The 22,513-nt window shown below is 37.4% G+C and overlaps 3 protein-coding genes across 3 annotated transcripts; all 3 read left to right on the top strand.

Annotated features, from left to right (window-relative positions):
* The first annotated feature begins 5,396 nt into the window (after window positions 1–5,396).
* On the top strand, window positions 5,397–8,520 carry LOC118734609. The gene is made up of 3 exons (XM_036464313.1): window positions 5,397–5,527; window positions 7,991–8,185; window positions 8,286–8,520. Exons 1-3 carry the CDS (start codon window positions 5,467–5,469, stop codon window positions 8,489–8,491), a joined length of 462 nt encoding a protein of 153 aa, XP_036320206.1. The 5' UTR covers window positions 5,397–5,466; the 3' UTR covers window positions 8,492–8,520.
* A 5,724-nt stretch (window positions 8,521–14,244) lies between these two features.
* On the top strand, window positions 14,245–14,949 carry LOC118734525. Its single transcript, XM_036464244.1, has 3 exons — window positions 14,245–14,373; window positions 14,483–14,659; window positions 14,732–14,949. The coding sequence occupies exons 1-3, from the start codon at window positions 14,313–14,315 to the stop codon at window positions 14,947–14,949; spliced, it is 456 nt and encodes a 151-aa protein (XP_036320137.1). The 5' UTR covers window positions 14,245–14,312.
* A 3,079-nt stretch (window positions 14,950–18,028) lies between these two features.
* On the top strand, window positions 18,029–19,688 carry LOC118734610 (achaete-scute complex protein T5). Its single transcript, XM_036464314.1, has one exon. The coding sequence runs from the start codon at window positions 18,429–18,431 to the stop codon at window positions 19,362–19,364; it is 936 nt and encodes a 311-aa protein (XP_036320207.1). The 5' UTR covers window positions 18,029–18,428; the 3' UTR covers window positions 19,365–19,688.
* Window positions 19,689–22,513: the final 2,825 nt, after the last annotated feature.

Raw genomic sequence — 22,513 nt, forward strand, 5'->3', positions numbered from 1 at the left:
TTGTCATTATTTCTGCTTTTATATAAAAGCAACTAAATGCAGCAGCAGCATATTTTAAATTGGCGAAAAAAGCGTATATGTACATAGCTGGAAATCAACCGGTTGGACGAACCGTTGTAGCTGTTGCTGTTACCATTGCAATTGTTGCTTTGTAAGATTTGTGTAGCTGCTGATATTTTTGTTAGCTTTTTGCTTCCTTTTGGCTTATATTGGCTTTTTATTGCGCCGGCTGATGAAGATGTTCGCTGCGGTAACTTAATATAGCAGTGTTGTCGTTGGCGGCGTTGGTGTTGTTGGGGTATGTCGACTGACCGTATGAACACCAGTCAGCGGGGAATAGCCAACAATAAAGAGGCAAGTGTGGCAAGTGACTGGTTCACCAGTCGACAGTCGTTATCATTATCTGACACAAAAATTTAATATTAATTATGTTGACATGTTGGCTAAAACATATTTCTTATGATAGGTCAGCGTATTTTTTTGTTTCTTCCTCTTATTTTTATTCTTCCTTGTGCCCATATTCTTCATTTGTTTGTGGAGTTTTTAATTTCAACTTTAGTTTGTTTTTCTTGTGATTGCTTTCATTGTCGGTGGCGACCACTTCTGAATTGTCATTTGGTAATTGTGTTGCTGTTGCATGAATCTCATTAATTATCAGTATTGCCATTTGCCACTTGCCACTTACCACTTGCAATAATATTCGAAAGTGAAAGCATTCAATTTTTCATTTACCAGCTACGTACATACTTCTTTGTACATATATTCGTATGTATGTAAGTATTATTAATACAAATGTACCGACGCCTTCATGCCAATAAATGCCAAAAAGCTCATTATTCTTCTGATTCGCTACAGACTGAAGCTGTTTTATGCAAAGCATGTCCTTTAAATTTTGCAAATTTTATGGAGTTCAGATGATAAGCATATCAGGGCAGGAATAATGTTAAACAAACTAGTGAACTCATTACTTGAGATATTGCTCTTTTAAAATAGCTGCTAAACGGGAGATGACTATTTTTTTTAACCGACTTCTCAAAAAGGGGAAGGTTATCAATTCGTCGGAATATTTTTTTTTTGTTTTTTTTTTTTATGTATGTTACCGCATAACTTTGGACCACGTTAACCGATTTCTATAATTTTTTAAAGGAAAGGTTTTACTTCACAGGCCGTCTTGTACTAATTTGGTTTAAATCCTACCATTGGATAATAAGAAAGCAACGATAATCGAGAATTGAAGTCGGTTTTTTGTTTGTTTTAGTTTTGTATTGTGTCATTATTGCAGAGAACCATCGATATCTATGTGGTTTATTGGCTTATGGCGGTAGGCGTTATTTCCCTTTCCTAAAAACAATCTAAAGACATACTTTTTTTGACTATCGAACAATTTGAAGGAAAATCGGACAGGAAACGCTCGAATTTAAAATCCAAAATAATTGCCGGGCCGTAAGAGCACATTTCGGGGCTTATTATTAAAACAAATCGCTCAATATAATAGGTTTTGGAATTCGAACTAATAACAATTTACCTTTAATATGCAATAATTCGCTTATCAGTAATTGGCTAAAAATATCGCTCGTATATGTATACACATACTGCAGAAGGGAATTCCACGCAGAACTACTGGATGACGCAACGGTGGACATGCATCATTTTTTATAGGTCGAAAAAATTTTTATGAAATAATTGAGTGATTCGTTTAAAAGATCATTCCGTTTTTATGCAAATATATTCTTGCAGATCTTAAAAATTATAATTGGTATGTTGCAGTAAAATAAAGCCAGAAAAAAAAGCCGCGGGCGCTATTGCCCTTTCGCAAAGAAAATAAAAACCGCGGGCTTTATGCCTTTTGTCGGTTGGCGTTATTTCCCTTTCGAAAGAGCAATAACTCCCGTGGGCTTTATTTCTTCTGTTTTAGGAAATAAAGCCCGTGGGAGTTACTTCACTACACCGCAATAGGTTAATTTATTTCTGCTATTTGGCGCTATTTAGCTATATGCTTACAACACTGCCATTTCCGCGTTTGAAATTTAAAATTGATAATCACCATACAGATTGCGAAGGCTGGAGAGATGAATATTCGCTTATTACACTGAAAATACACAAGATTTTAGCATGTAATTTTTATTCTGCAGCATTATCTGAAAAATGTAGTTTATCAATGAAGGATATTTATTACAAAATATACAAGCCTATTTTCGTATCGGCAAAACAACAAAGTGATTCCTCCTTCTCGCCTTAGTGTGGAGACAATATGTATCTACATATGTATATGAACAGACGGAAATCCAGCTTGTTATTTGTACTCTTTTTAATAAGCCATGCAACCGGATATGGAAAAGAGCAACGCGTTCACTCAGCTCAGCACCTTAGCCGGTAGTTTATTTTTATCTTTCCAATAAATTTAACACAGAAAATGCCAGAAATTCTATAGTTCAAAATCACTTTTGTATTACTCGTAGATCACATAAAAGTCCATTTAAACGCATAAAGAAGCGTTAAATGACACTCAGCACGCCGGCGTGCCATTACTCTGCAACGACGCGAGTGTCCATCCACTCCAGCCGTTTGGCCTGCAACCATAGCGAAATTGTTTATTTCCAAATATAAAATATGTGTTACGAAAGGTAGGCGAAATTTAAAGGACAATGCATTATACAGGTAATATAATATTTAGTTATGGCAATGCTTAGCGGGGACATTTTTGGGACGTGCCGCGGCGCAGCGCATGGCATGTGTCCTTTTGGGCGACGAAGGTCAGTGGCGTATAAAGGAAAAGCGAAATCTATAGAAGGAAATGCCCAGCACTGTTTGTGAAAACTGCGAATAACTTCAATGGTTGAAAGACTTTTTATTGCCAGTGTTTGACTTTTAGACCACTTGTGGTGTAGGCGTTTTATTTTCCATTTTAGCTATTCTTCTTTCTTTCATGTACCAGACACTTGGCCAGACAGCCTGACGCTGAGCGGATAATGGCAAGTAGCTTACGATTTTAGAATCTTCCTAGATTAAACAGAGACTATTAAATCACATTTGTGTAACTTGGTTCAAGGTTTGTTGGTTAGTATTGCCCCATAACGATCGGTGATTTTCCAAATGTAATTAATTAGATATTTGCTTAACTACTAAAGCCAAATATTGCAAATTTTAAAATAAAAAACAGAAATTTATGTTCATAAGTACACACATTGAAAGAAATGCGCTGCAAAATGACTTGATTTTCTATGTGGTTTTTTTTCATCACCCCTTAAAGAAACTAAAATGTTAGATAGGGTCTTTCTATATTAAGGTAACGTATGTATCCTTATCTTTATAACTACATACCTTTATTCTAATCTTTCTCCCCTGCCTTCGTCTTTACTTTTATAAGTATCCTCGTACCGATCACCAAATCGATAGTAACATCAATTAAAATATCGATAACAAAACGGATAACAATATCGATGACAAAATCGATGAAAATATCGATAAAAATCGATAAAAAGTATCGATAAAAAATCTATAAAAATATCGATAACTAAATCGATAAAAATATCAATAAAAATATCGATTATTAAATCGAGAAGTCCCGAGAATACCGAAATTTTCGAAATAGTTCCCAGGTTGAGTCTGTGTCTCCATCTATATCCTTTTCTCTACAATTACCTTGATTTTAATCTTCCTTCCCCTATCTTCATCTTTACATTTATCGGTATCCTAACCTCATCTTTTCTTAATATTTATCTTTGTTTTTTTATGATGTTCTTCACCTATGTATAAATTCCCCTTCACCTTTGCCCTTATACATATAAGTAAAGTGTTTAAATTTACCTTGTCCTTAATTTATGCCTTTATCCTTACGCATCTTTGGTTTTGTTTTTATTTTTACCTTTGCCCTTATCCTTTTCTTTATATATGTACGCACTCACCCTTACTTTCATTCTTGTATTGGACTTTTTCTAAGTGTTATTCTTAACCTCTTATTAGTAAGTGTGTGTTAAATTAGTACCATGTGCATTGGGGTTGTCCAAAAATGCATGCAAAAAAAAAAAGTAGTCGGAATTGTAATGCTCTCACCCCTTAGGGATGTTCTATACCGAAAAAATTATATCCCTATTTTATTATTTTGAAATCAAAAAATATTTAGAGGTCGCTCTAAACGCCCAAAGTTTTCCATGCGTTTTATATGGGGAAAAACAACTTTGCGTAGAAATGGTATAGATTTTTTTAAAATCAATATTTTTCTATCGGAAAACTATGTTCATCTGCTGGAGATTCCCAATAATAATATCCAATTGTTTATTTAACCATTATTTAATCGCAACTATAATTTATTGGTCCGCCAAAAACCCCGAAAAATGCAATGGAGGGGACCAATTTGATTTGATTTCAAAATAAAAAAAATTGGGTTATACTTTTTTCGATTTAGAACAATCCTAGGGGGTGAGAGCATTACAATACCTACTTTACTGGTTTTGGACCGCCCTAATGTGCATACACCCAAGAAGCACTTTTTTCCGTCTCAGCCATTTCCGTTGCACCATTTCCGTGTGCAATTTCCGTTGAATTTGCCAATTTACTCCCAACCAACCAATCAACCAACCGCCGCTTAAGAAGTTTCGCTCCAAAAACAAAAGCAATAATTTAGAAATTATAAGAAACCTATTTGGATATTGTTCTCGACCTTACCTAAAATCTGCAATAAATTTTGCTTCGGGTGTATTTCTAGATCTGTCTTTTTGTCGCACTGTGTATTTATTCGTTATTGACTCTGATGGTGTAATCAGTCCCCTTAATTCCCACCTTATCTCAACTACTAATGGGGGTACGCAAACATATCGATGGGTTTGATAAAAGCAATTAATGTTTCCTAGTACTGCGTTTAGACCGGGGAACTTTTGTTGCGGTAGCCCATAACTTATGGAAGAGGAAGCAACGAGGAAAGCGGACACGTACCGAGTCGCTGGTACTCTGGCGACACGCTTTATGCAAGAATGATATATTTATCGTGCGGCAAAAGTTTCCGTGGGTAAATTAAATATAAGTATGTATGTACATATGTATATATATAAGGCCTATCAATCAGCGGCATTATTGTTGCTTACTATAAATACATATGATTACAAATAAGCTTTTTTGACTCATAGCCTTATCGTTTCTACAAAAAAAATGCTCTCATTGCCCCCCTTCTTGCTGTATTGGCGAAGTAGGTAATATGAAGTTAAATATGAGTTGATAACATTTTTTCGGAAGAAAAGAAAAGCCTATTGGACCCGTACATATGTACATACGTATGTACATATGCACGTATGAATATGTGTATGCGTCATCTATTTCCAGTGAAATAAAATTTTTATTTGTGTTTATTTTATATACATATATTTGACACATTTCGTTTTTATACTCAGTTAACAGTCAGCTGTGAGCCACAGAAGTTCCTCGCGCTCGATTTCTTTTTATTTTATTAATTTTTATAACACTCTATGCAAAATGAATAAAGTGCAAATTTTACTCGCATTGGCTCTTGTTGCGTGCTTTTGTGTTACATTAAGTAAGTGAAAAAAATGTGATTGTGTGTTTTATAGGATTCTTTTTCTCAAAATTGTGAAATAAGTAATTTTTAAGCAAAAAAGACAAAACCGACTTCAATTTTCATATAAAAATTTAATTTCTTCATGATCCAGTGAACGGATCTAGACCAAATTAGTATGAGACCACCTCTGAGGTACCACATTTCCTATAAAAAATTATAGAAATCGGTTAACGTAGTCCTAAGTTATGCGGTAACATACATAAAAAATATATATATAATTCGAAGAATTTATGTAGCCTCCTCGTTTTTTTCAAGTCGGTTAAAAATTGAATATGAAAAAAAACAGGAAATATATACGTACATATGTACATACATTAGACTGCGTCCCACCCCATACAAAAAAAAAACGGTACTGTTTTTCATTGGAACTATAAAATATATTACATTTTAAGGCTTGTGCGAAATATTTCGGAAAAATATTAAGATTTACGTGAGCTAGTCCGATTTAAAAAAAACTTCCAAAAAGTTTAGTTCTTTATGAATCAAAAATATATTTTAAAGTGTTTTTAGAAAAAATCACCTCAGATGACAAATCTGTTTATGCTTAATAAATCTGCATAAAAATATAAATTTTTTTTTTGAACGGTATCATTATGGGATTTTTGATGCTGTTTTTGAACTTTTTTCAAAGATTGGTTTTACAGCCTTATTCTGTATCACGAACGATAGGCAACACGAACGATTCGTCTGCAGAGGAATGCTTCAAAAATTAGTCCGGCGGCATCATTTTAACCTGTTTAAACGCTACCGAGACCATTGCAACGTAATGTATGAAAAGCAAGAGGAAGACGACCGATAGAGTTTAAAATCGCAATCAGAGAGGTTGTCGTCTGCAGACCAATCGTTCGTTTTGCCTATCGTTCGTGATACAGAATAAGGCCCTAAGGCCTAAAAATATCAATAACTCAGCGAAAACTTTACAGATTTAGGCTTTATGTATCATTAGAAAGGTACTTTCATATTTTGTATCCCAAAAATTTAATATTCTTTTATCTACTGCAAGAAACAGAAATTTTTTAAAATTTTATCGCACAACCACATTAATAAAATAATGTCACTGAAGCCAAGGTCTTCTTTGATAAAAGAAAATTTGCATAAAGAACAAAAAAATAAATTTTTTTTTTTTTAGTTGGAAGTAATCTTTTTGAAACCACTTCAAGGTTTATTTTTTTGTTTAAAGTCACAATGTAATCCTTTTTTCATTAAGGAGAATCAGCATAAAAAAAAATAAAAATAAAATATATTTTAACAAAAAATTAAAAATATATATATATGTAAAAAGATATGTTTAAAAAACAAAAAAAAAACATTAAAAATATAAACATACACACTATACACATGTACATTTGTACATGCAATAGATTCGCATTTGCTAATTTACGTCAACTACTCCATGTAAATTTTAATTTCAGTGTCCAATAAATTTGAACAGATAACACAATTTTAGTAATTTTTAATTTTATTGCAACTATGTAGATGTGGGTTAAGCACACATTAAATTGATAGATCACCCGCCATACAGTCCTGGTTTGGAACCTAATTCTTTTTTGTTTCCGTACATCAAGGATAAACTGCGCGTACGACGATATTCATTGCCAGTAGAAGCTACTGACCCCTTCACGAAATTGGTTTGAGCATTAGCAAACGTGCATAGATCTTGCTGAAGAATATCTTAAAGACCAGTAAGACCGTTTTTACCACCTGCTTGGTTTTTCCTCAGCACGTTTTAGTGGCCCCGCATTCATTGAATTTCTCAAAAAAGAGCACTTAAACATCGGCCAGGCATTCTTACTATCCTACTGGGTGGGGGAAGTATTAATCGATATTTACTCGGAAGTAAAATTCCGGGGGTCACTTATTTTTTAAGACGGCAGTTGAGGCCTTGTTACGCAAGCTGGCGGAGCTGAAGCTACTTCAGGAAACTTGGAATTAGTTTGGGTTCCTCGTGTCTTAACAGTGACGTGTGAGCCATTACATCTGGTAGATGAATTTAGAGCTAGTATGACCAGCAACAACAAACATTTGTTTACATATATTTCTATGCCGACAGAAACTTTAAAATTGAACAGGGTATGACAGAGTGTTGTAATAAGCTTTGTAAGTACAATAGACGCTCGGTCGCAGTAAACATTCCCTACTGTTCATATGTACATATGTACGTACTCAATAACCTGGATTTCTAAAGTAAAAAAGAGATCAACTTAAGGTGTAGTTAGGTAGCACTAGACCAAATACCAGATGTGATTGCGACCCTAAAAATCCTTCCCAGCAAACTGAGGCAATGTTGAAGAACGTTGGTTTTTTGTTTTTGTGTAAAGCTGTACTTTTGTCTACTTTTTAGTGGTTGCTTATCGCACGCTCTACTTAAGCCTTTAAAATTCTTTTTAAAAAGGTCCTTAATATTTCTTTCTTTACTTCCAGCCACATCTTTAAGCTGCTACATTTGTGATAGTTCATCGGGTCAAAACTGCAATCACACCACAACCACCGCAACTTGCAACTCCTCACTGGCCCAGCAAACAGTGAAGTATGGTGTCCAATACTTAAATGCGAATTTAACACAGCTGAATGCAACCAGTTCAACTTACAATTGCGTCTATGATTTAATTTCAGCAGGTGTGTATAAATACATATACTATGGTATATACATATGTACATACTTTAGAAAACTATTTCGAAAATCTTCAATTGACCGTTTATTATATCGCTTTTTCAGGCACCACCAATCACACCTATCTCGGTTGCGTTTACAGTACGGTGAACATTTGCAACTTTACACCAAGGTCGTATACAGCTCGCCACTGCTTAGTGTGCAGCGGTAACAATTGCAATCGCAATCCAGCGGATCGCGCCACTGGCAGCATCTTCACATTGACTGCGGCCATTGTTTTGGCATTTGTGGCAAAAATTATGTACAACTGAGTGGTCTCCAAATATTTTTTTTATTTTTTTTTTTTGTAAAATAAATAATTGTTGTTATTAGTATTTATTAGTACATTAAAATTTGCTCAAATCTAAAATATTAAACAAAGTGTCTTAAAATAAATTCTCGTTTTTCAACTAAAACTTCTTTAGCTGAACGGAGTACATGTGTAGATACTTCTCCTTCTGAAGGGTGATTCAGTAAGACAGCAAATTTTATTTTATAAGGAAAACACGACAAACTTTAGCGAAATAATTTGTTTTTATTGGATAATAGCCAATAAAAACTTGCAGCTTACGCCATAGTGGCACTTTGAAATAGGTAAATCTTGCCTGCGAATAATTTCCATCGTCATAAAATGCAAAAAATCTACTTTGGAAGTATATTATTTATCGATACATTTATTTTATTAAATTCATTTTGTGCAATTATACACCAAACCTTAAAATAGAATTAAAAACAAGTAAGAAAGTCTAAGTTCGGGCGGAGCCGAACATTAAATACCCGGCGCAAGTATTAAATATATGATTTTTCACCTTTCCGAAACCTACCGCTAGATGGTAAGCCGGGGTGTATCAATTTTGAGTAAATTAGCGTCCTTAAATTTCGAAATATTGAAGTTTCAAGCATATCTGAAATTTACCGTTATATGAAAAGCGGCCGTAATTTTAGTCCGATTTCAATAATTTTCAACGTTTTACTTTTGTGTGGCAAGCACAATAAAAATACCGAGTTTGGTACAAATTAGTAGAACGGTTACCGATATACATATATGTGATCATAAGTGGGCGGTGCCACGCCCATTTTCCAAAATTTTACCATTAACGTATTTCTTGGTAAAGAAATATTGCAAGCATCAATTTTGAATAAATTAGCTTCAATATTTACTGATTTATCGAAGATTTTGTATTTCTCTAAATTACCGTTATATGGGATGTGGGCGTGGTTATCGTCCGATTTTAAAAAGTTTCGGCCATTTAGTATGCTGTATCAAGGCCACCAACTGTGCCAAGTTTGGAAGAAATTAGTGCAGCGGTTACCGAGATATACACATGTAACCATAAGTGGGCGTGGCTACGCCCATTTTCCAAAAATGTATAACACTCTTAGTTTTCGTCTAAAAATTGTTGCAAATATTAATTTTGAGTGAATAATCTTCAGTAGTTACTAAAATATCGCAGTATTCGTATTTCCGATAATTACCGTTATATGGGAAGTGGGCGTGGTTATTGTCCGATTTTTTAAATTTTCGGCCATTTAGTATGCTGTATCAAGCCCACCAACTGTGCCAAGTTTGGAAGAAATTGGTGCAGCGGTTACCAAGATATACACATGTAACCATAAGTGGGCGTGGCTACGCCCATTTTCCAAAAATTTATAATATTCTTATTTTTCGTCTAAAAGTTATTGTAAATAGCAATTTTTAGTGAATTATCTTCAGTTGTTACTAAAATATCGCAGTTTTCGTATTTCTGGAAATTACCGTTATATGGGAAGTGGGCGTGGTTACAGTCCGATTTCGCCCATTTTCAATACCAACCTACCTTGGATTAAGGGAAACGTACATACCAAATTTCGTTGAGATATCTCAATTTTTGCTCGAGTTATCGTGTACACGGACGGACGGACAGACGGACAGACGGACGGACAGACAGACATGGCTTAATCGATTTCTTTTTTCATCCTGATCATTTATGTATACATTTGTCTATATCTATCTCGATTCGTTTTGGCTGTTACAAACAACCGTTATGTGAACAAAATTAATATACCCTTGTGCACAAGTGCGCTCGGGTATAAAAAAAAACATAGAAAAACAACTTCGTGCCACGGAGTTGAACCAAAAGTGGGCAGTCTAACCCACATGCACTTGGCTGCAGAAATTGTTGAGAAAACTTGGAAAATTACATACATATCGGTGTTCGTATGGTATAGTAGCTTATGTCGGGAAGTTGGCTTTAGTATAATGCGGCATTCCTTTTATTCTTTAAACGACCAGGAATTTTTTGAATAAGAATAAGAATATTGACCTGCTAGTATCGGAACTATTTCTTGCACGTTTATTTGCCAAAAGTTCTTCAATGGCTCGGCGCCAGTGACTCATTCGCAATAGTATGCTGCGAATGCCGCATTATACTAAAGCCAGCCTTTCGAAATAAGCTACTATTCCATACGAACACAGATAAATATGTACTCAGTGCACAGACTTCGAGAAAATTAATGTTGGTAGATTTAACATACAAAAATCGGTAGAAGTTGGTAGATTTTTTAAAAGAAACAATATCAGATAATTTTTATTCAAATAGGATAAAACATGGCAAATTTATAAAAGATGGTGTTACCAGAGCAGCTTAATGTCAAAATTATGTTATGTTAAGTTCTAAACAGAAGTACCAGAGAGGAAGGAGTGGAAAAACATTTTATTTTGCTTGCGGCAGTGCTTACCTGCATTCAATTTCAACGCTTTCCGCTGTGAATTATTCGATAACCCCCTTTTATGCTCAACAATAATTCATAGGCACAAATCAAATGCTCTAACTTGTAATTGTTGTAATTTATAATATTTTAATTAGCATATACCGGCAAGGAAAGTCTGAAATGCGCGATGCACACGCTCCTCACACACGAATGGCATTTTAATCGCTGAGCAATTGGCCTAAACCAGTTCGCGACCACTGTGGATTCGTGTGTGTTTGTATGTTAAAAATAATAATGTTTTCGCTTTACAAGATCACCTCACTAACACCTCGAATAATTATAGCGCTGCTTGCAATAGATTTAACTGCGGTGGGCAATAATTATAGGCTAACACCTTGTCATGATTCATATTTCTCTTAAAAAAATGTATGCCCACAAATTGATTCTAATTCGAAGTGACTGTGCGAGTAGTTGTTTAGGCATGTATGTACGCATTCAAAGCAACACAACAAAAGATTTAGGCAAATTTGAGTGACTGAATTCAGAACGAAACCTAAAATAATTTGGGCCTATTTTAAAAGAAAAATCTTACTCAGGTATGCCTCTTCTTCAAGCTGTAACGTCTTTTATACTAAAAAATTTCTCAGCTCAAAAATCCGTGGAATTATTTATAGGTTTATGTACAAAGGCGCGGACATTTAATAATATTACACCATGCGACAGTAAATTTTACACATAAAAAAATGAATATATTCCCGAAAATATGGGTCAATTATAGTAAAACTGCGTACTTAGTTTTTCTCTCGGATGTCAGGATTTTTTTAAAAGGATTTTGCAATTAAAAAAAATACGATTATTTCAAAAAAGTATTAAAAAAAAATTAAGTGCAATGTTGGATAACAATAATGGTATCATATAAAATAAAAAATTCTGTAGAATTATAGCAGAATAAATTTTTTGGTGCAAAAGGAGGAATGGGTATGGAAAATGTCCGTTACAAATTTTGTCCTTAAATATCCTTGAAAATTTGCAATATTTATTTTTGAAAAAATTATTGCTTGAGGAATAATATTCACACAATCCTAATCATCGAATTTCGTCCTGCAAACTTTTTAACTTAAAATAATAAAATTGATTAAAGGTGCATTTCACTACCGCCCTTGTAAACCTAAAAACTTTATTGTTTTTAATTATACAGAATTTTCTCTCTCATTTGGCAGTCATATTTTTATTCTACATTGCACTGATTTTTTTAAATAATTTTTTTTGAATTAATCACATCATTAAAATTTTAAAGGCCTTTGAAAAAATTCCTGACGTCAGAGTGAAAAACTAAAAACGTAGTTTTACTATTTTCGGCCCATAGTTTCGTAACTTTGACAATTGTTTCGTGTGATTTGAAATTTTTTTGTTTTTGTCGCACGGTGTTATTTTATCAATAAATGAGGCGCGATAGCTTTAATTACTGGACTTAAGCTTATTCCCACTATTTGATGATAGTAACAGCCAGTGTTGCCAGATTAAAAATAAACTGTAAATTTCCCGAAAAAACGGGGTTTCCATTATTTTAAAATAAATAAATAACATAAACCATTTAAATTATTCTTAAATAAACAAAAATTGACCTTATAAAAGGTAACATGTAAATCACATCTTGTTTTAATGATTTCAGTTTCATTATTTTTCGTAAAATTCTTTGTTAATTTTTTTAAGCATTGGGTTCTTTTGAACTAACCTAGCCATACGTTTTGGAGAAAACTCGAAAAAATTCTCTTAAAGTTGAAAATAATCTGGACTAAAAATCTTGTCTCTTAATGTCCCATATTTCTATTTTAGTTAGTAAAATACCAGCTCTTGCTTGGGGTTTTTCGTGGTGCTTCCCCTAGTACTGATAAAAATGAGTGGACTTTTATTAATGCGAAATTTTATTGCGCCATAAAGATAACTAATTAATGAAGTTGATGTGCTCCATTAAAATGGTAGTATGTTAACTTAAGTAGCTCCACATATATCGCATGTATTGTGCTTAAATGATAAGAACTTATATGAAACAATTTTTTTTCTATACTAGCCTATACCTGCGGGTTTCACCCAACGTGCAAAATAGTTTTAAAATGTTATATTTCTGCTCTCTTCTCACTATAGCCATATGATTTTTGTATTTGCATTTGTATGCATCCCTATGCCTTTTTTAGATAGGCCGAAAACACACTCCTCGCCACCTCACCACCATTTACTAAATTCAACTTGACTAGACCCACCACCTTGGCAAGGACATAAATTGAGTTGAGTTCAGAAAAGGCGTAGTATCAAGTGCCGCAGACTTCATGGTTAAACCTATTACATACGCGGCACTGGCCCGGTGACCAAACCAAAGCAAGTAAATGCGAATGTCACCTTGAGAAAGCTACAGCGCTTAGTGTGCAAAGCCATCACAAGAGCTATGCGCACCTGTCCAACGGATGCCCTTCGTGTGATTAAAGGCATTCCACCTCCGTCAATTCAGATCAAAAGTGAGGCCTGCTGGAGCGGATTCCCAATGTAAGCAGCATGAAAAGTGGTAGTCTTGGGGTCAGTTGAAGGTTCTGAAGCCATTTCTGGATAAACCCGTCATGAAGCTCACAGATATCTTGCTACCGAAAATATCCTTTATTCTATTCCTGAAAGGGACTGCTGTTAAGTGTTAATATCTATGACAGAAAAAGGGTCTCAAGTATGGTATACTGACGGATGGAAGATTAACGACGGGATTACTGGGGCAGACGTACTTTGATCCAGATTCCAGACCCAACTATATTCCAGGCGGAAGTCTTCGCAGTCGAAATCTGTGTTCGAGAATGTCTTCGTTGAAGGGAAGACAGGGCCAGAATAAATAGTTTATCAGATAGTCAGGCGGAATTAAAGGCCTTAGACTCATTTATAAAGACATAAAGGCAGTTGCAAAACTCTTTAGAACCGCCTAGGAGGCCACCATATTGAGACGCTGGGATGGGCCCCTGGACATGAAGAATTTGAAGGCAATGAAAGGGCTGACTCTATCGAAAAACGTGGAGTCAAGATACGCATGCATGGTCCCGAGCCTTTCTGCGGCACATCTATACTGCAGAAATGCTTAGGAGTTAGGAAGAATCTTAGATTGCTGCCCACTGGCGGGAGTATTTTTACATATTTTTAATATGTGGCTATTTAATCTATGACTAATTCTAGAGCATTCGTTTTCAAAATGGTTTGGGAACGCCCGACTTTTAGCTATTAGCATCTAATCTATTGCCGCCGCTATTTGCTTAGATAACGCATGGTATTATCTTTATCTTGGCGTCAAAGGGGTTAGCGAGCTACTTGAAATTCGCGATATTTCATAGTAAATTGGTTAGTGCATCTGTGATCAACTACGTTACGAAAATGAGCGCCGCTAAAATTATAATCACACTAGCAATCATTGGCGTTTGTTGCATTTCGTTTGGTAAGGTTTTTACCATTATTTTTGACCCAATAATTTAAGTGTCTCTTCTTTTTTTTTTGATGATTTTTTTCAATTAAATATACCGATTTGCATTTCTCCATTGTTGTAGCAACTTCTATAAAATGCTTTACTTGCACAACTTCCAAGGATTGTAAGAAGCCCAGCAAACTGGAATGCAACCAAACATTGGCCAACCAGACCAGAGATTATCTAAAGTTATACTATACGGGCGTGCCAAATGTTACCAGCAATAGCTTCGAGTGTATGCGCGATTGGCTGAAGACGCGTAAGTTTGCATTTGTTGCTTTGAATGACTTTTTTACTATTAATTTTAAACTGTTCTTTATCACTCATTTAGCAACCAACGAAATGATGCATAAGGGTTGCATTTTTAGTAATTTCCAGAGTTGTGGTTACACTGTAAATTCATACTTCGCTGCAGCCCACGATCGCTCGTGCAAACAGTGCAACACTGAGGGCTGTAATCCCGCTGATCGTGCCATCGGCAGCCTGAAGGTAGTTGTGTATGCTATTATTGTGACGGCATTGGCCAAATGTGGTGCTTGGCGTAATTAAAACTGATTAAATACAATATGTGCCAGCGTTTTTTTTCTAATAATAGTTGAGTGGCTTTAATGGTATTACACGAATTCAAAGCAATTAATTGTTTAAGCAGTAATCTTATCAGTGCAATTGACTATCTGTTTTGGTCTAAAGTACCTATGAAGTGATATTAAATAATAAAAATACGAAAACTCCTTAAGCAACCAACAGATTGCCTACTCGTATTTGTGATACTCACTTCAGCTATATTTCTCTTCTTGCCGCATGAAAGGAAATCCTGACTAGTTACCCCGCAACTCAATGAGAAAAACAGAACTATGCACAACATCAACTTCAACACTTTCAACAAAGAATTAACCAACAAATTTATGTTGCAACATTATTCACAGGCACAAATCAAATGTTCTAGCTTGTAATTGGTGTAATTTATTATACTTTAATTAGCATATGTGGCGGCGGCAAGTCAGCTATGAAACTCATCAAAATTGTGGCATTCTAATCGCAGAGCGCTTGGTCTAAAACCAGTTCATGATCACTGTGAGCCAGTGTGTTCATAATTCTTTAGATCGAAATGTTTTTGTTGCGCAGGATCACCTCACCAACACCTCAGTTAATTATACCTATGTGCGCACAAGGTCTGTAATAATTGCCCAACTCTTTTGAATCTAATTGGATTAGATGGGTTGTTTACTATGTTGTGATTCAATGCGGCTATTAACTAAAGTATGGCTCCACACAGTCATAGAAGTTAGTGCTGAAAATTATGTAGCTTCTTACTAAATGAAATAAAATTGTTTCATGCCTTTGCCTTTTTCCTTCTTTTTATTAGGTTAGGTTAGGATATTCTGGAGCCGGATTCCAACATTTGCTATCGCTAATTTTGATCGCCAAAAATCTCCAAAAGAATAGCAGGCGCCCCTATCAACACGCAACATCTAGTTACATTCCCGCCACACTGCCAGATGTGGCTAATTACACTTTGCAAGTGTTACCATTCCACGGTGTATACTTTTAGGCCCCACTGCTTTTCATGTTGTAGAGCATTTTAGCCACAAAACTTTGGCGTAGCTATTGTCAGAATTCTACTGCTGGACGGCATAGACCGGCTGATCCCCAGCATGCAGAAAAAGCTGAGAATGAAATGCTGATATGATTCCGACTCATCATCGTCCAACTAGCTGTGTCAACACAGGGTCCACGAGGATACTGAGTCGTATCGCAAAGGCTCCTACTTGACAATGCCCACTCAGAACACTTGTAAGAACCCATAATTGATGCTTAGACTATCGGCAAGATAAATTTGATAAGTGCGCATGTCAAAGTTTTCGGCAATCTCGGGCCCTTATACGTGGACATTGTTCTCGTCAAGAAAGATTACCCGATGGCCTCGAGGATACCCTGCCTAGCCAATTCGACAGCCATGCCGTTGCCTGAAATGTCACTATGTCCTGGGACCCAAATAAGTTTGATTTGGAAGTAATCCGATGCGATCTAGAGAGAAGTCAGACATTCCGCGAACAGTTCCAATCGTACCATAAGTGAACTAAGAACCCTTTTTGCCGGAGTCGATGTTTCACCTTATCATTGATAGTACTCTGGTGTGTAGCCCCCGCTGCAGAAATTCGTCAGCGTAAACATTAGCTTTACGGTGAGTTATTGTCCCTGAAAGAACCTACCTCTTTCAACTCTGCCGTCTAACTTCGGTCTGCCACTCTTCCATGTACCCCTTAGAGAAATTTATGCAGAGGTTGATGAGTTCGAAGCCAATCTAGGTTTTCATCGATTCAGATAAGAAGCCGAAGTTTTCAAAGATCTCAAAGTGTTCATACGCCAGGTTGAAGGAAAAACTCGAGGTTTTTAGCCTAATGGTGGAGCGCAATGCAAAATTTTGGTAGTGATTTCAACTCTACATTTGATTGAGATTACTTCTAACTTATTGTTTTTTAATAATACAGGACTTCAGCTCCAAAATTTCCCTTGTTCCTGTCTTCAACAGTTTCTGCACGCGTCCGCCTCTGTAGTCAAACTAATAGTGCTCTGATGTGAGCATTTTACATACTTTTGACCAGCCTACCAACCGCTGCGGTAACTGCTTTAATTGCTGCTATAATAGCAAAGACTTCTACCGAAGGCTACTCCAATAAACAGACAATTTTATTAGCCACCTGATTGACTGGCTCTCATTCCCTTTTAACTCTATGTGAGCTATTTGTTTTTCATTCAGCTATTCTCGAAGGTTCGGCACTTGAGCTCTCATATGGCCCTCAATCTTCTTGCAGCTTTAGCAGCAACGGTCTCCGCAAATAGGTCGTTGGGCGGCAGACTGAGCGTTTCCACGATGCACAGTGCCGGGTGGGGTATGAAGACCATTATTGGGCCCAACAGCCGACGCCAGTGTGTCTCTGGTGTGAATGTCGAAATTTTTTTTTCAAGAGGAATGAGGTCAAACCGACAAGTTTGCAGACTGCCGGGTAAATAGGTCTCTCCTGGGCCGTTTCTTAGCTTTTCGCATATTTCTTTTGTAAGCTTTTAGTAAAACTTTGTGCTTCCTCCAACAGAATTCATTGTCGGTTACATTGGCCAATTTGAAATATTTTGGCACTCTGCGTTTTTGTGATCATCCATCAGGAATAACTTAATCTGCGTTTGGTTAGCGAAAATGGTTCGGTTGAAATTGCAGACAGCTTTAAATAAAAAAAAATATTAAAAAGAATCTGAGAAACTTACTTCCTATGAATTTTTTGAAAAAGAAACACTCGATTGATGGGAATCCAGTTTAGCACGCGATACTCAATAGCACCTTGTGAATACACTCATATGGAAAAAATACTCAACTCAACTCACGCTTGAATGAAACAAAAGCGTATGCCAAAGGTAGTTAATGCATTTAACAACGTAATCAGCGTCCGAATCGAAGTAGTAGTCAAACAATGGAGAGCGAGAACTCCACAATGCTGACGAGAATAATAAAAAAAAATCGCCTCGAAACTGTTCCCACTGAAGAGGTATATGAAAATAGGGGAAGCGCGGCAGCCAGTGGTGCTAAAGTAAGAGATGACGACAAAATAAAAGAGTGTAAAAGCGAAAAGAGAGAGAAGAGAGATCATTCGACCGCTCGATAATTTACACTTCCAACCAGCTGCAAACCCTCAAAGTGAAGGATCGTTTCACGAGCGCTGAGCACTGCTTTGGATGCTGTTGCAGCTCTCACCACCAGCAATACAGGTAAGCATAACCACAACCAATGAGTAGCTTACTCTTTGTTCGCAGATTCCTGCGGTGCCGTGTGATGCAGGTAAGAATCAAAGAATTCCTGTGCATTAACTTGGCACAGCGACGACTAAGGTGTACGAGGCAAATGGTACAAATAGCGCAGCAACGGCAGGAAGGGCATCATTCAGCCACCAAGCGCTGCGGAGTAAGGACAACAGTCTGAAATCAAAGTACAAAGATTAACAAAAATCGCAAAGACGCATACAAGGCAAGCAAACATGGCACTCGGCAGCATCACCAGCAACAGCCATCATCATCATCCCTACCAAAGACAACAGATGCAGCATCGAACGCTCAGCACTTACCAGCAGCCGCGTGCCATCGCACCTGCGCCAATCGGTTTACAGCCAGCGGTGAGCAAAACGCCAAGCGGCGAGAAGTTTTACGGCGGCACCACACTCGACTCCAACAATCCGGCCGTGGTGCGACGCAACGCACGTGAACGTAACCGCGTCAAACAAGTAAACAACGGCTTCACGCATTTGCGGCAACACTTACCGCCCGCAATTGTTGCCGACTTGAGCAACGGCCGCCGTGGCATTGGTCCGGGCGCACACAAGAAACTCTCCAAAGTGGACACGCTGCGCATGGCTCTGGAATATATACGCCGATTGAAGCGCGTTATTGACGAAGTTGATGGGAAGCGTGCCATTGCGCAAGCGCCAGTCGAACTCAGCAGCTGGCCGAATATGGCAACCAGCGCGACCAATTCGCCACCACCAACGCCACCGAAGAAAGGCATGCATGCCATGGTATACGCTGATAAAGTGCAACAACACTTCCAAATCCACAGCTATGAAGACACTTTGCAGCAACAACAGCAACAACAACAATTCATAAGCCTCAAATATCAACAGCCACAGCTGCAACTGCAACAGCAATATTTCAATCAGTATACAGCACTGATATCACCAGCCGGGTCGGTTAGCTCCAGCGCCAGCACCAGTGACTGCAATAACTCCGACGCTTCTACGCTTTACAGCCAGCACCACCAGCACGACTCATCGCAAACAGCTTTGGCGGCGATGCAACAATTTTCCTTGCCTATGCAAATGAAATATGAGCAGCAATACAATGAAGAGGCAATGGGCTGCAGCTCAGGCGATGAAGAGGATCTGCTTGACTACATCTCGCTTTGGCAGGACGAGGTCTGAAAGTCTGAAGCAAACAAGTAAAATAGTAGGCTTCGATTGCTAACGAAAAGCTAGTCAGCTGCCACAGAGACACACTGAACGACGTAATTAACCAATGACTGTAACGAGTATTACCTCACGCGGAACTTGTTAGTATTATTTTTTTTTGTATATGTAAATTATTTATTATGATGCGCCAATGTACAAATTTGTGTTTAGATATCTATTGTGCCTGTTTTTAGTTTTTAAATTTTTGTTAAGCATAGTTTAATATTTAGTTTAGTGAATGGAAGACAATGATTTGAAGTAATTAGCTGTAAGTTGCAAACCCATGGAAGACATTAAATATAGTTGAGAAAAATTTAATTAAACACAAACGAGATATTTTCATTTTCATTGGTCGGTTGGCTTAAGTGGATTATCAGCCTGGTGACAAGCAATTAGCGAGTTGTGCCAGTTTGCTGAGAGTCTTTAGCCTCATCCTTGAGGGGGTTGGATACTCGCACAGAAAGTGTTTGCCTGTCTCCTTTGAGCCCGGGTCCTCGCAGCTGGGACACAACATATTGAAGGGTAAGCCAATCCTTTTGACTTATAGACCAACGGCTATAGTGCCCTGTGCCAATTGCCGTTACTTTTTACATAGGTATTTTCTTTGTTAATTCCTAGAAGAACTCCACTTTTAGGTGGGTCATGGGACATCCTGTGCGCTTCTACCTCAGCCCAGACTGCGGATGATAAATTTAGGCGATGCTTCCCTTGAAATCACTGACCGAGGTACGCATGGGACACATTCAGTGCGGAGCTGAGCATCGCTGGAACCCATATTATGTTAATTACGTATTGATCATAAATCGAGAAAAGCTCTCTCTTATAGTTATCCACAAGTTGAGATCTAATAAAGGTTGTAGATAGTACCTGAATAGCCGTTGGATATCTGAGAAGATATTCACTTGCGCTCTCGTGGATACATTCTCTTTGATGGACCTTACTGCCTCCTTAATTGCAAACGTTTCGGTATGTAAAACCTGGAAAACCTGGAAAACATTTGCATGGTCTGGTGGGCGAAAGGGTAGCTTTTGTTTATATTGCTCAATGAAAACCCCTACACCAACCCGGATTCCATCTTTGAAACACCCGTAAAGTACATTATGCCCGCCGAGAACTGAAACATTCATTGAGGCCAGTCACTGCGGATTAAGTCGGTTTCATTATTTCATGGAAAATATATTAAATTCTTTAGAAATCTTAGGCCCTGTGGTAAAATTGAAAATGGTAATAGTGAGACAAAAATGCGTCTACTGAATACACGATTGATCAGACCCCAAATCAATTAATCTTACTGAGCCTACGGTAAGATAATACCTGAGAAAAGTAAATGTGATTTCTGTATATTTCATGGTGTTACATGTATGTATTTATGTATGGTAAGTTTTATTTGAAGATCAACTCAAAAAGTAAGCCTTGAAATGCTAACAGGCAAGAAAAATGTATCAGAATGTTAGGTGGCCTATGCAAGGTTCAGAGAGCACGGCGAACCTAAGAACAAACGGGACTATCTTGAAAATTTCTATACCTTGCTGAATTGTAACTCAATGCTCTTACCATCGGATGATATAAATCAAAGCCCACAGTCGCAGGTGACAGTTTAAATTTCCCATCCGTTCTCTATTATGAGGTATGAAAACCAACAAATTTACGGGTGCTGAAGGCCTACTAGTTAAATATATGTGTGAGAAGCTGATATGGTGCTCCAGTCATTCTACAAAGAAGAGTGCGGCATCAGACTTCTGGACAAAGGCTACACAGTTTTATTGGGCGTTTTCTTTCTGGAGTGCAATGGGGTATAGTCGTTGTTCTGGTTATTCAGCTAGAGTCTCATGGCTATACTCAATCCCGACTCTTGCATCTTCGTCCGCACACTATAGGAAATTTGCTAAATCAATGTACGAGATTCGGTAACAAATCCGAGATCAATTGTGCCACTCCGACCTACTCGGCCTAAGGGCTCACTGAAGTCTGCAGCGTCTGTTCTCCAGTAGGCGCGGCTGCAAGCGGCCCTCTCTCTTGAAGCAAGCGGCTCGATATATTTATAAGCGTATATTCGGTTGCAAAACCACCTCCCTCCCAGCAATGGTTTGTGTGTTGGGTTTGAGACCCGCCACTTAAAAACCCCTTACAGTGAAGAAATTCAGAAAAGGCTCGGTCGAGACCCCCACTATGACCACAGCAATCATTTAAAGACTACGATTTGAGGGCATGCAACTGGAATGTCCGAGCCCTTAATGGGGAAGGGGCCTCTGCCCGGCTTGTACTCACCTCTGTGCAGCAATAAATGTGCGCCCAAAAATGCAAGGAAAACTTAACGTCGAATAGCTGCAGTCACAATAGATGGCCAACGCATTCGATACTCGATGGCGATTATGCACGATATATTTCAGATTTGTCACATACCGGGTTATAGTCTCCTCCTAACGTTACATTGTAATCGATCAGTTCTAAAAGATATGAAATGATATGATATTTCCCACGTTTATAACTAATTTATATTAATAAGTTAGAGAAGGTCCAACTTATTCTTCACTACTGCTAAGGCGATTCTCTCTCATGGGTTCTCTCAGATTCTGATGAACTGAAAGAGGTTAAAAAAGCTTGTAGATTTTAAGTACAGGCAGTACTGCAAAGTACCCAAAGTACTGCAGGTACCCGTAGAAAGGAGTGAGTGCTTAGCATTTGGCTTTTGAATTGATGGTCGGAAAGGAGCACCTGCGTTGCTCAGATAAGATCGGAGGCACTAATTGACTTCTCTACGATTGGTGACTCTGCGCATAAATGACGAACCTTTTAGGTGCAATAAGTTACCCATCAGGGGTTGAAAAAAATGAGTGCAGGCAAAAAACGAAACGAAACCGCAATGGATAGCTGAGGAGTGACTTTCACACGTCTTCATCGGAATCTGAAATCGGTCCATATCCGAAGAATATTAGTTATAATATTTATTCTAGAGTTGTCATTAGATACATCGATCTTCAAAGCTGCTATTCAATGAGGTTGGCCTTAAAGGAAGAAGAATAAATCCATGAAAAAATAAGAAGAAACAAAGTAAACGTGACGAAAAGATCTACATCTATCAGGCCAAGTTAGTAAGAGAGTCCCAACCGATATTCGTTGGA

This window comes from Rhagoletis pomonella, unplaced genomic scaffold (assembly GCF_013731165.1).
Source record: "Rhagoletis pomonella isolate Grant_MI unplaced genomic scaffold, Rhpom_1.0 Rhpom_scaffold_00002, whole genome shotgun sequence".
Classification (NCBI taxonomy): Eukaryota; Metazoa; Arthropoda; class Insecta; order Diptera; family Tephritidae; genus Rhagoletis; species Rhagoletis pomonella.

Bases quoted from the DNA above. Each gene is read 5' to 3' on its own strand.
- LOC118734610 (XM_036464314.1), top strand. From the start codon at position 18,429: ATGGCACTCGGCAGCATCACCAGCAACAGCCATCATCATCATCCCTAC.
- LOC118734609 (XM_036464313.1), top strand. From the start codon at position 5,467: ATGAATAAAGTGCAAATTTTACTCGCATTGGCTCTTGTTGCGTGCTTT. The intron at 5,528-7,990 runs GTAAGTGAAAAA...CTTTACTTCCAG, and splicing joins GTGCTTTTGTGTTACATTAA to CCACATCTTTAAGCTGCTAC. The intron at 8,186-8,285 runs GTGTGTATAAAT...TCGCTTTTTCAG, and splicing joins CTATGATTTAATTTCAGCAG to GCACCACCAATCACACCTAT.
- LOC118734525 (XM_036464244.1), top strand. From the start codon at position 14,313: ATGAGCGCCGCTAAAATTATAATCACACTAGCAATCATTGGCGTTTGT. The intron at 14,374-14,482 runs GTAAGGTTTTTA...CCATTGTTGTAG, and splicing joins CGTTTGTTGCATTTCGTTTG to CAACTTCTATAAAATGCTTT. The intron at 14,660-14,731 runs GTAAGTTTGCAT...TCACTCATTTAG, and splicing joins GCGCGATTGGCTGAAGACGC to CAACCAACGAAATGATGCAT.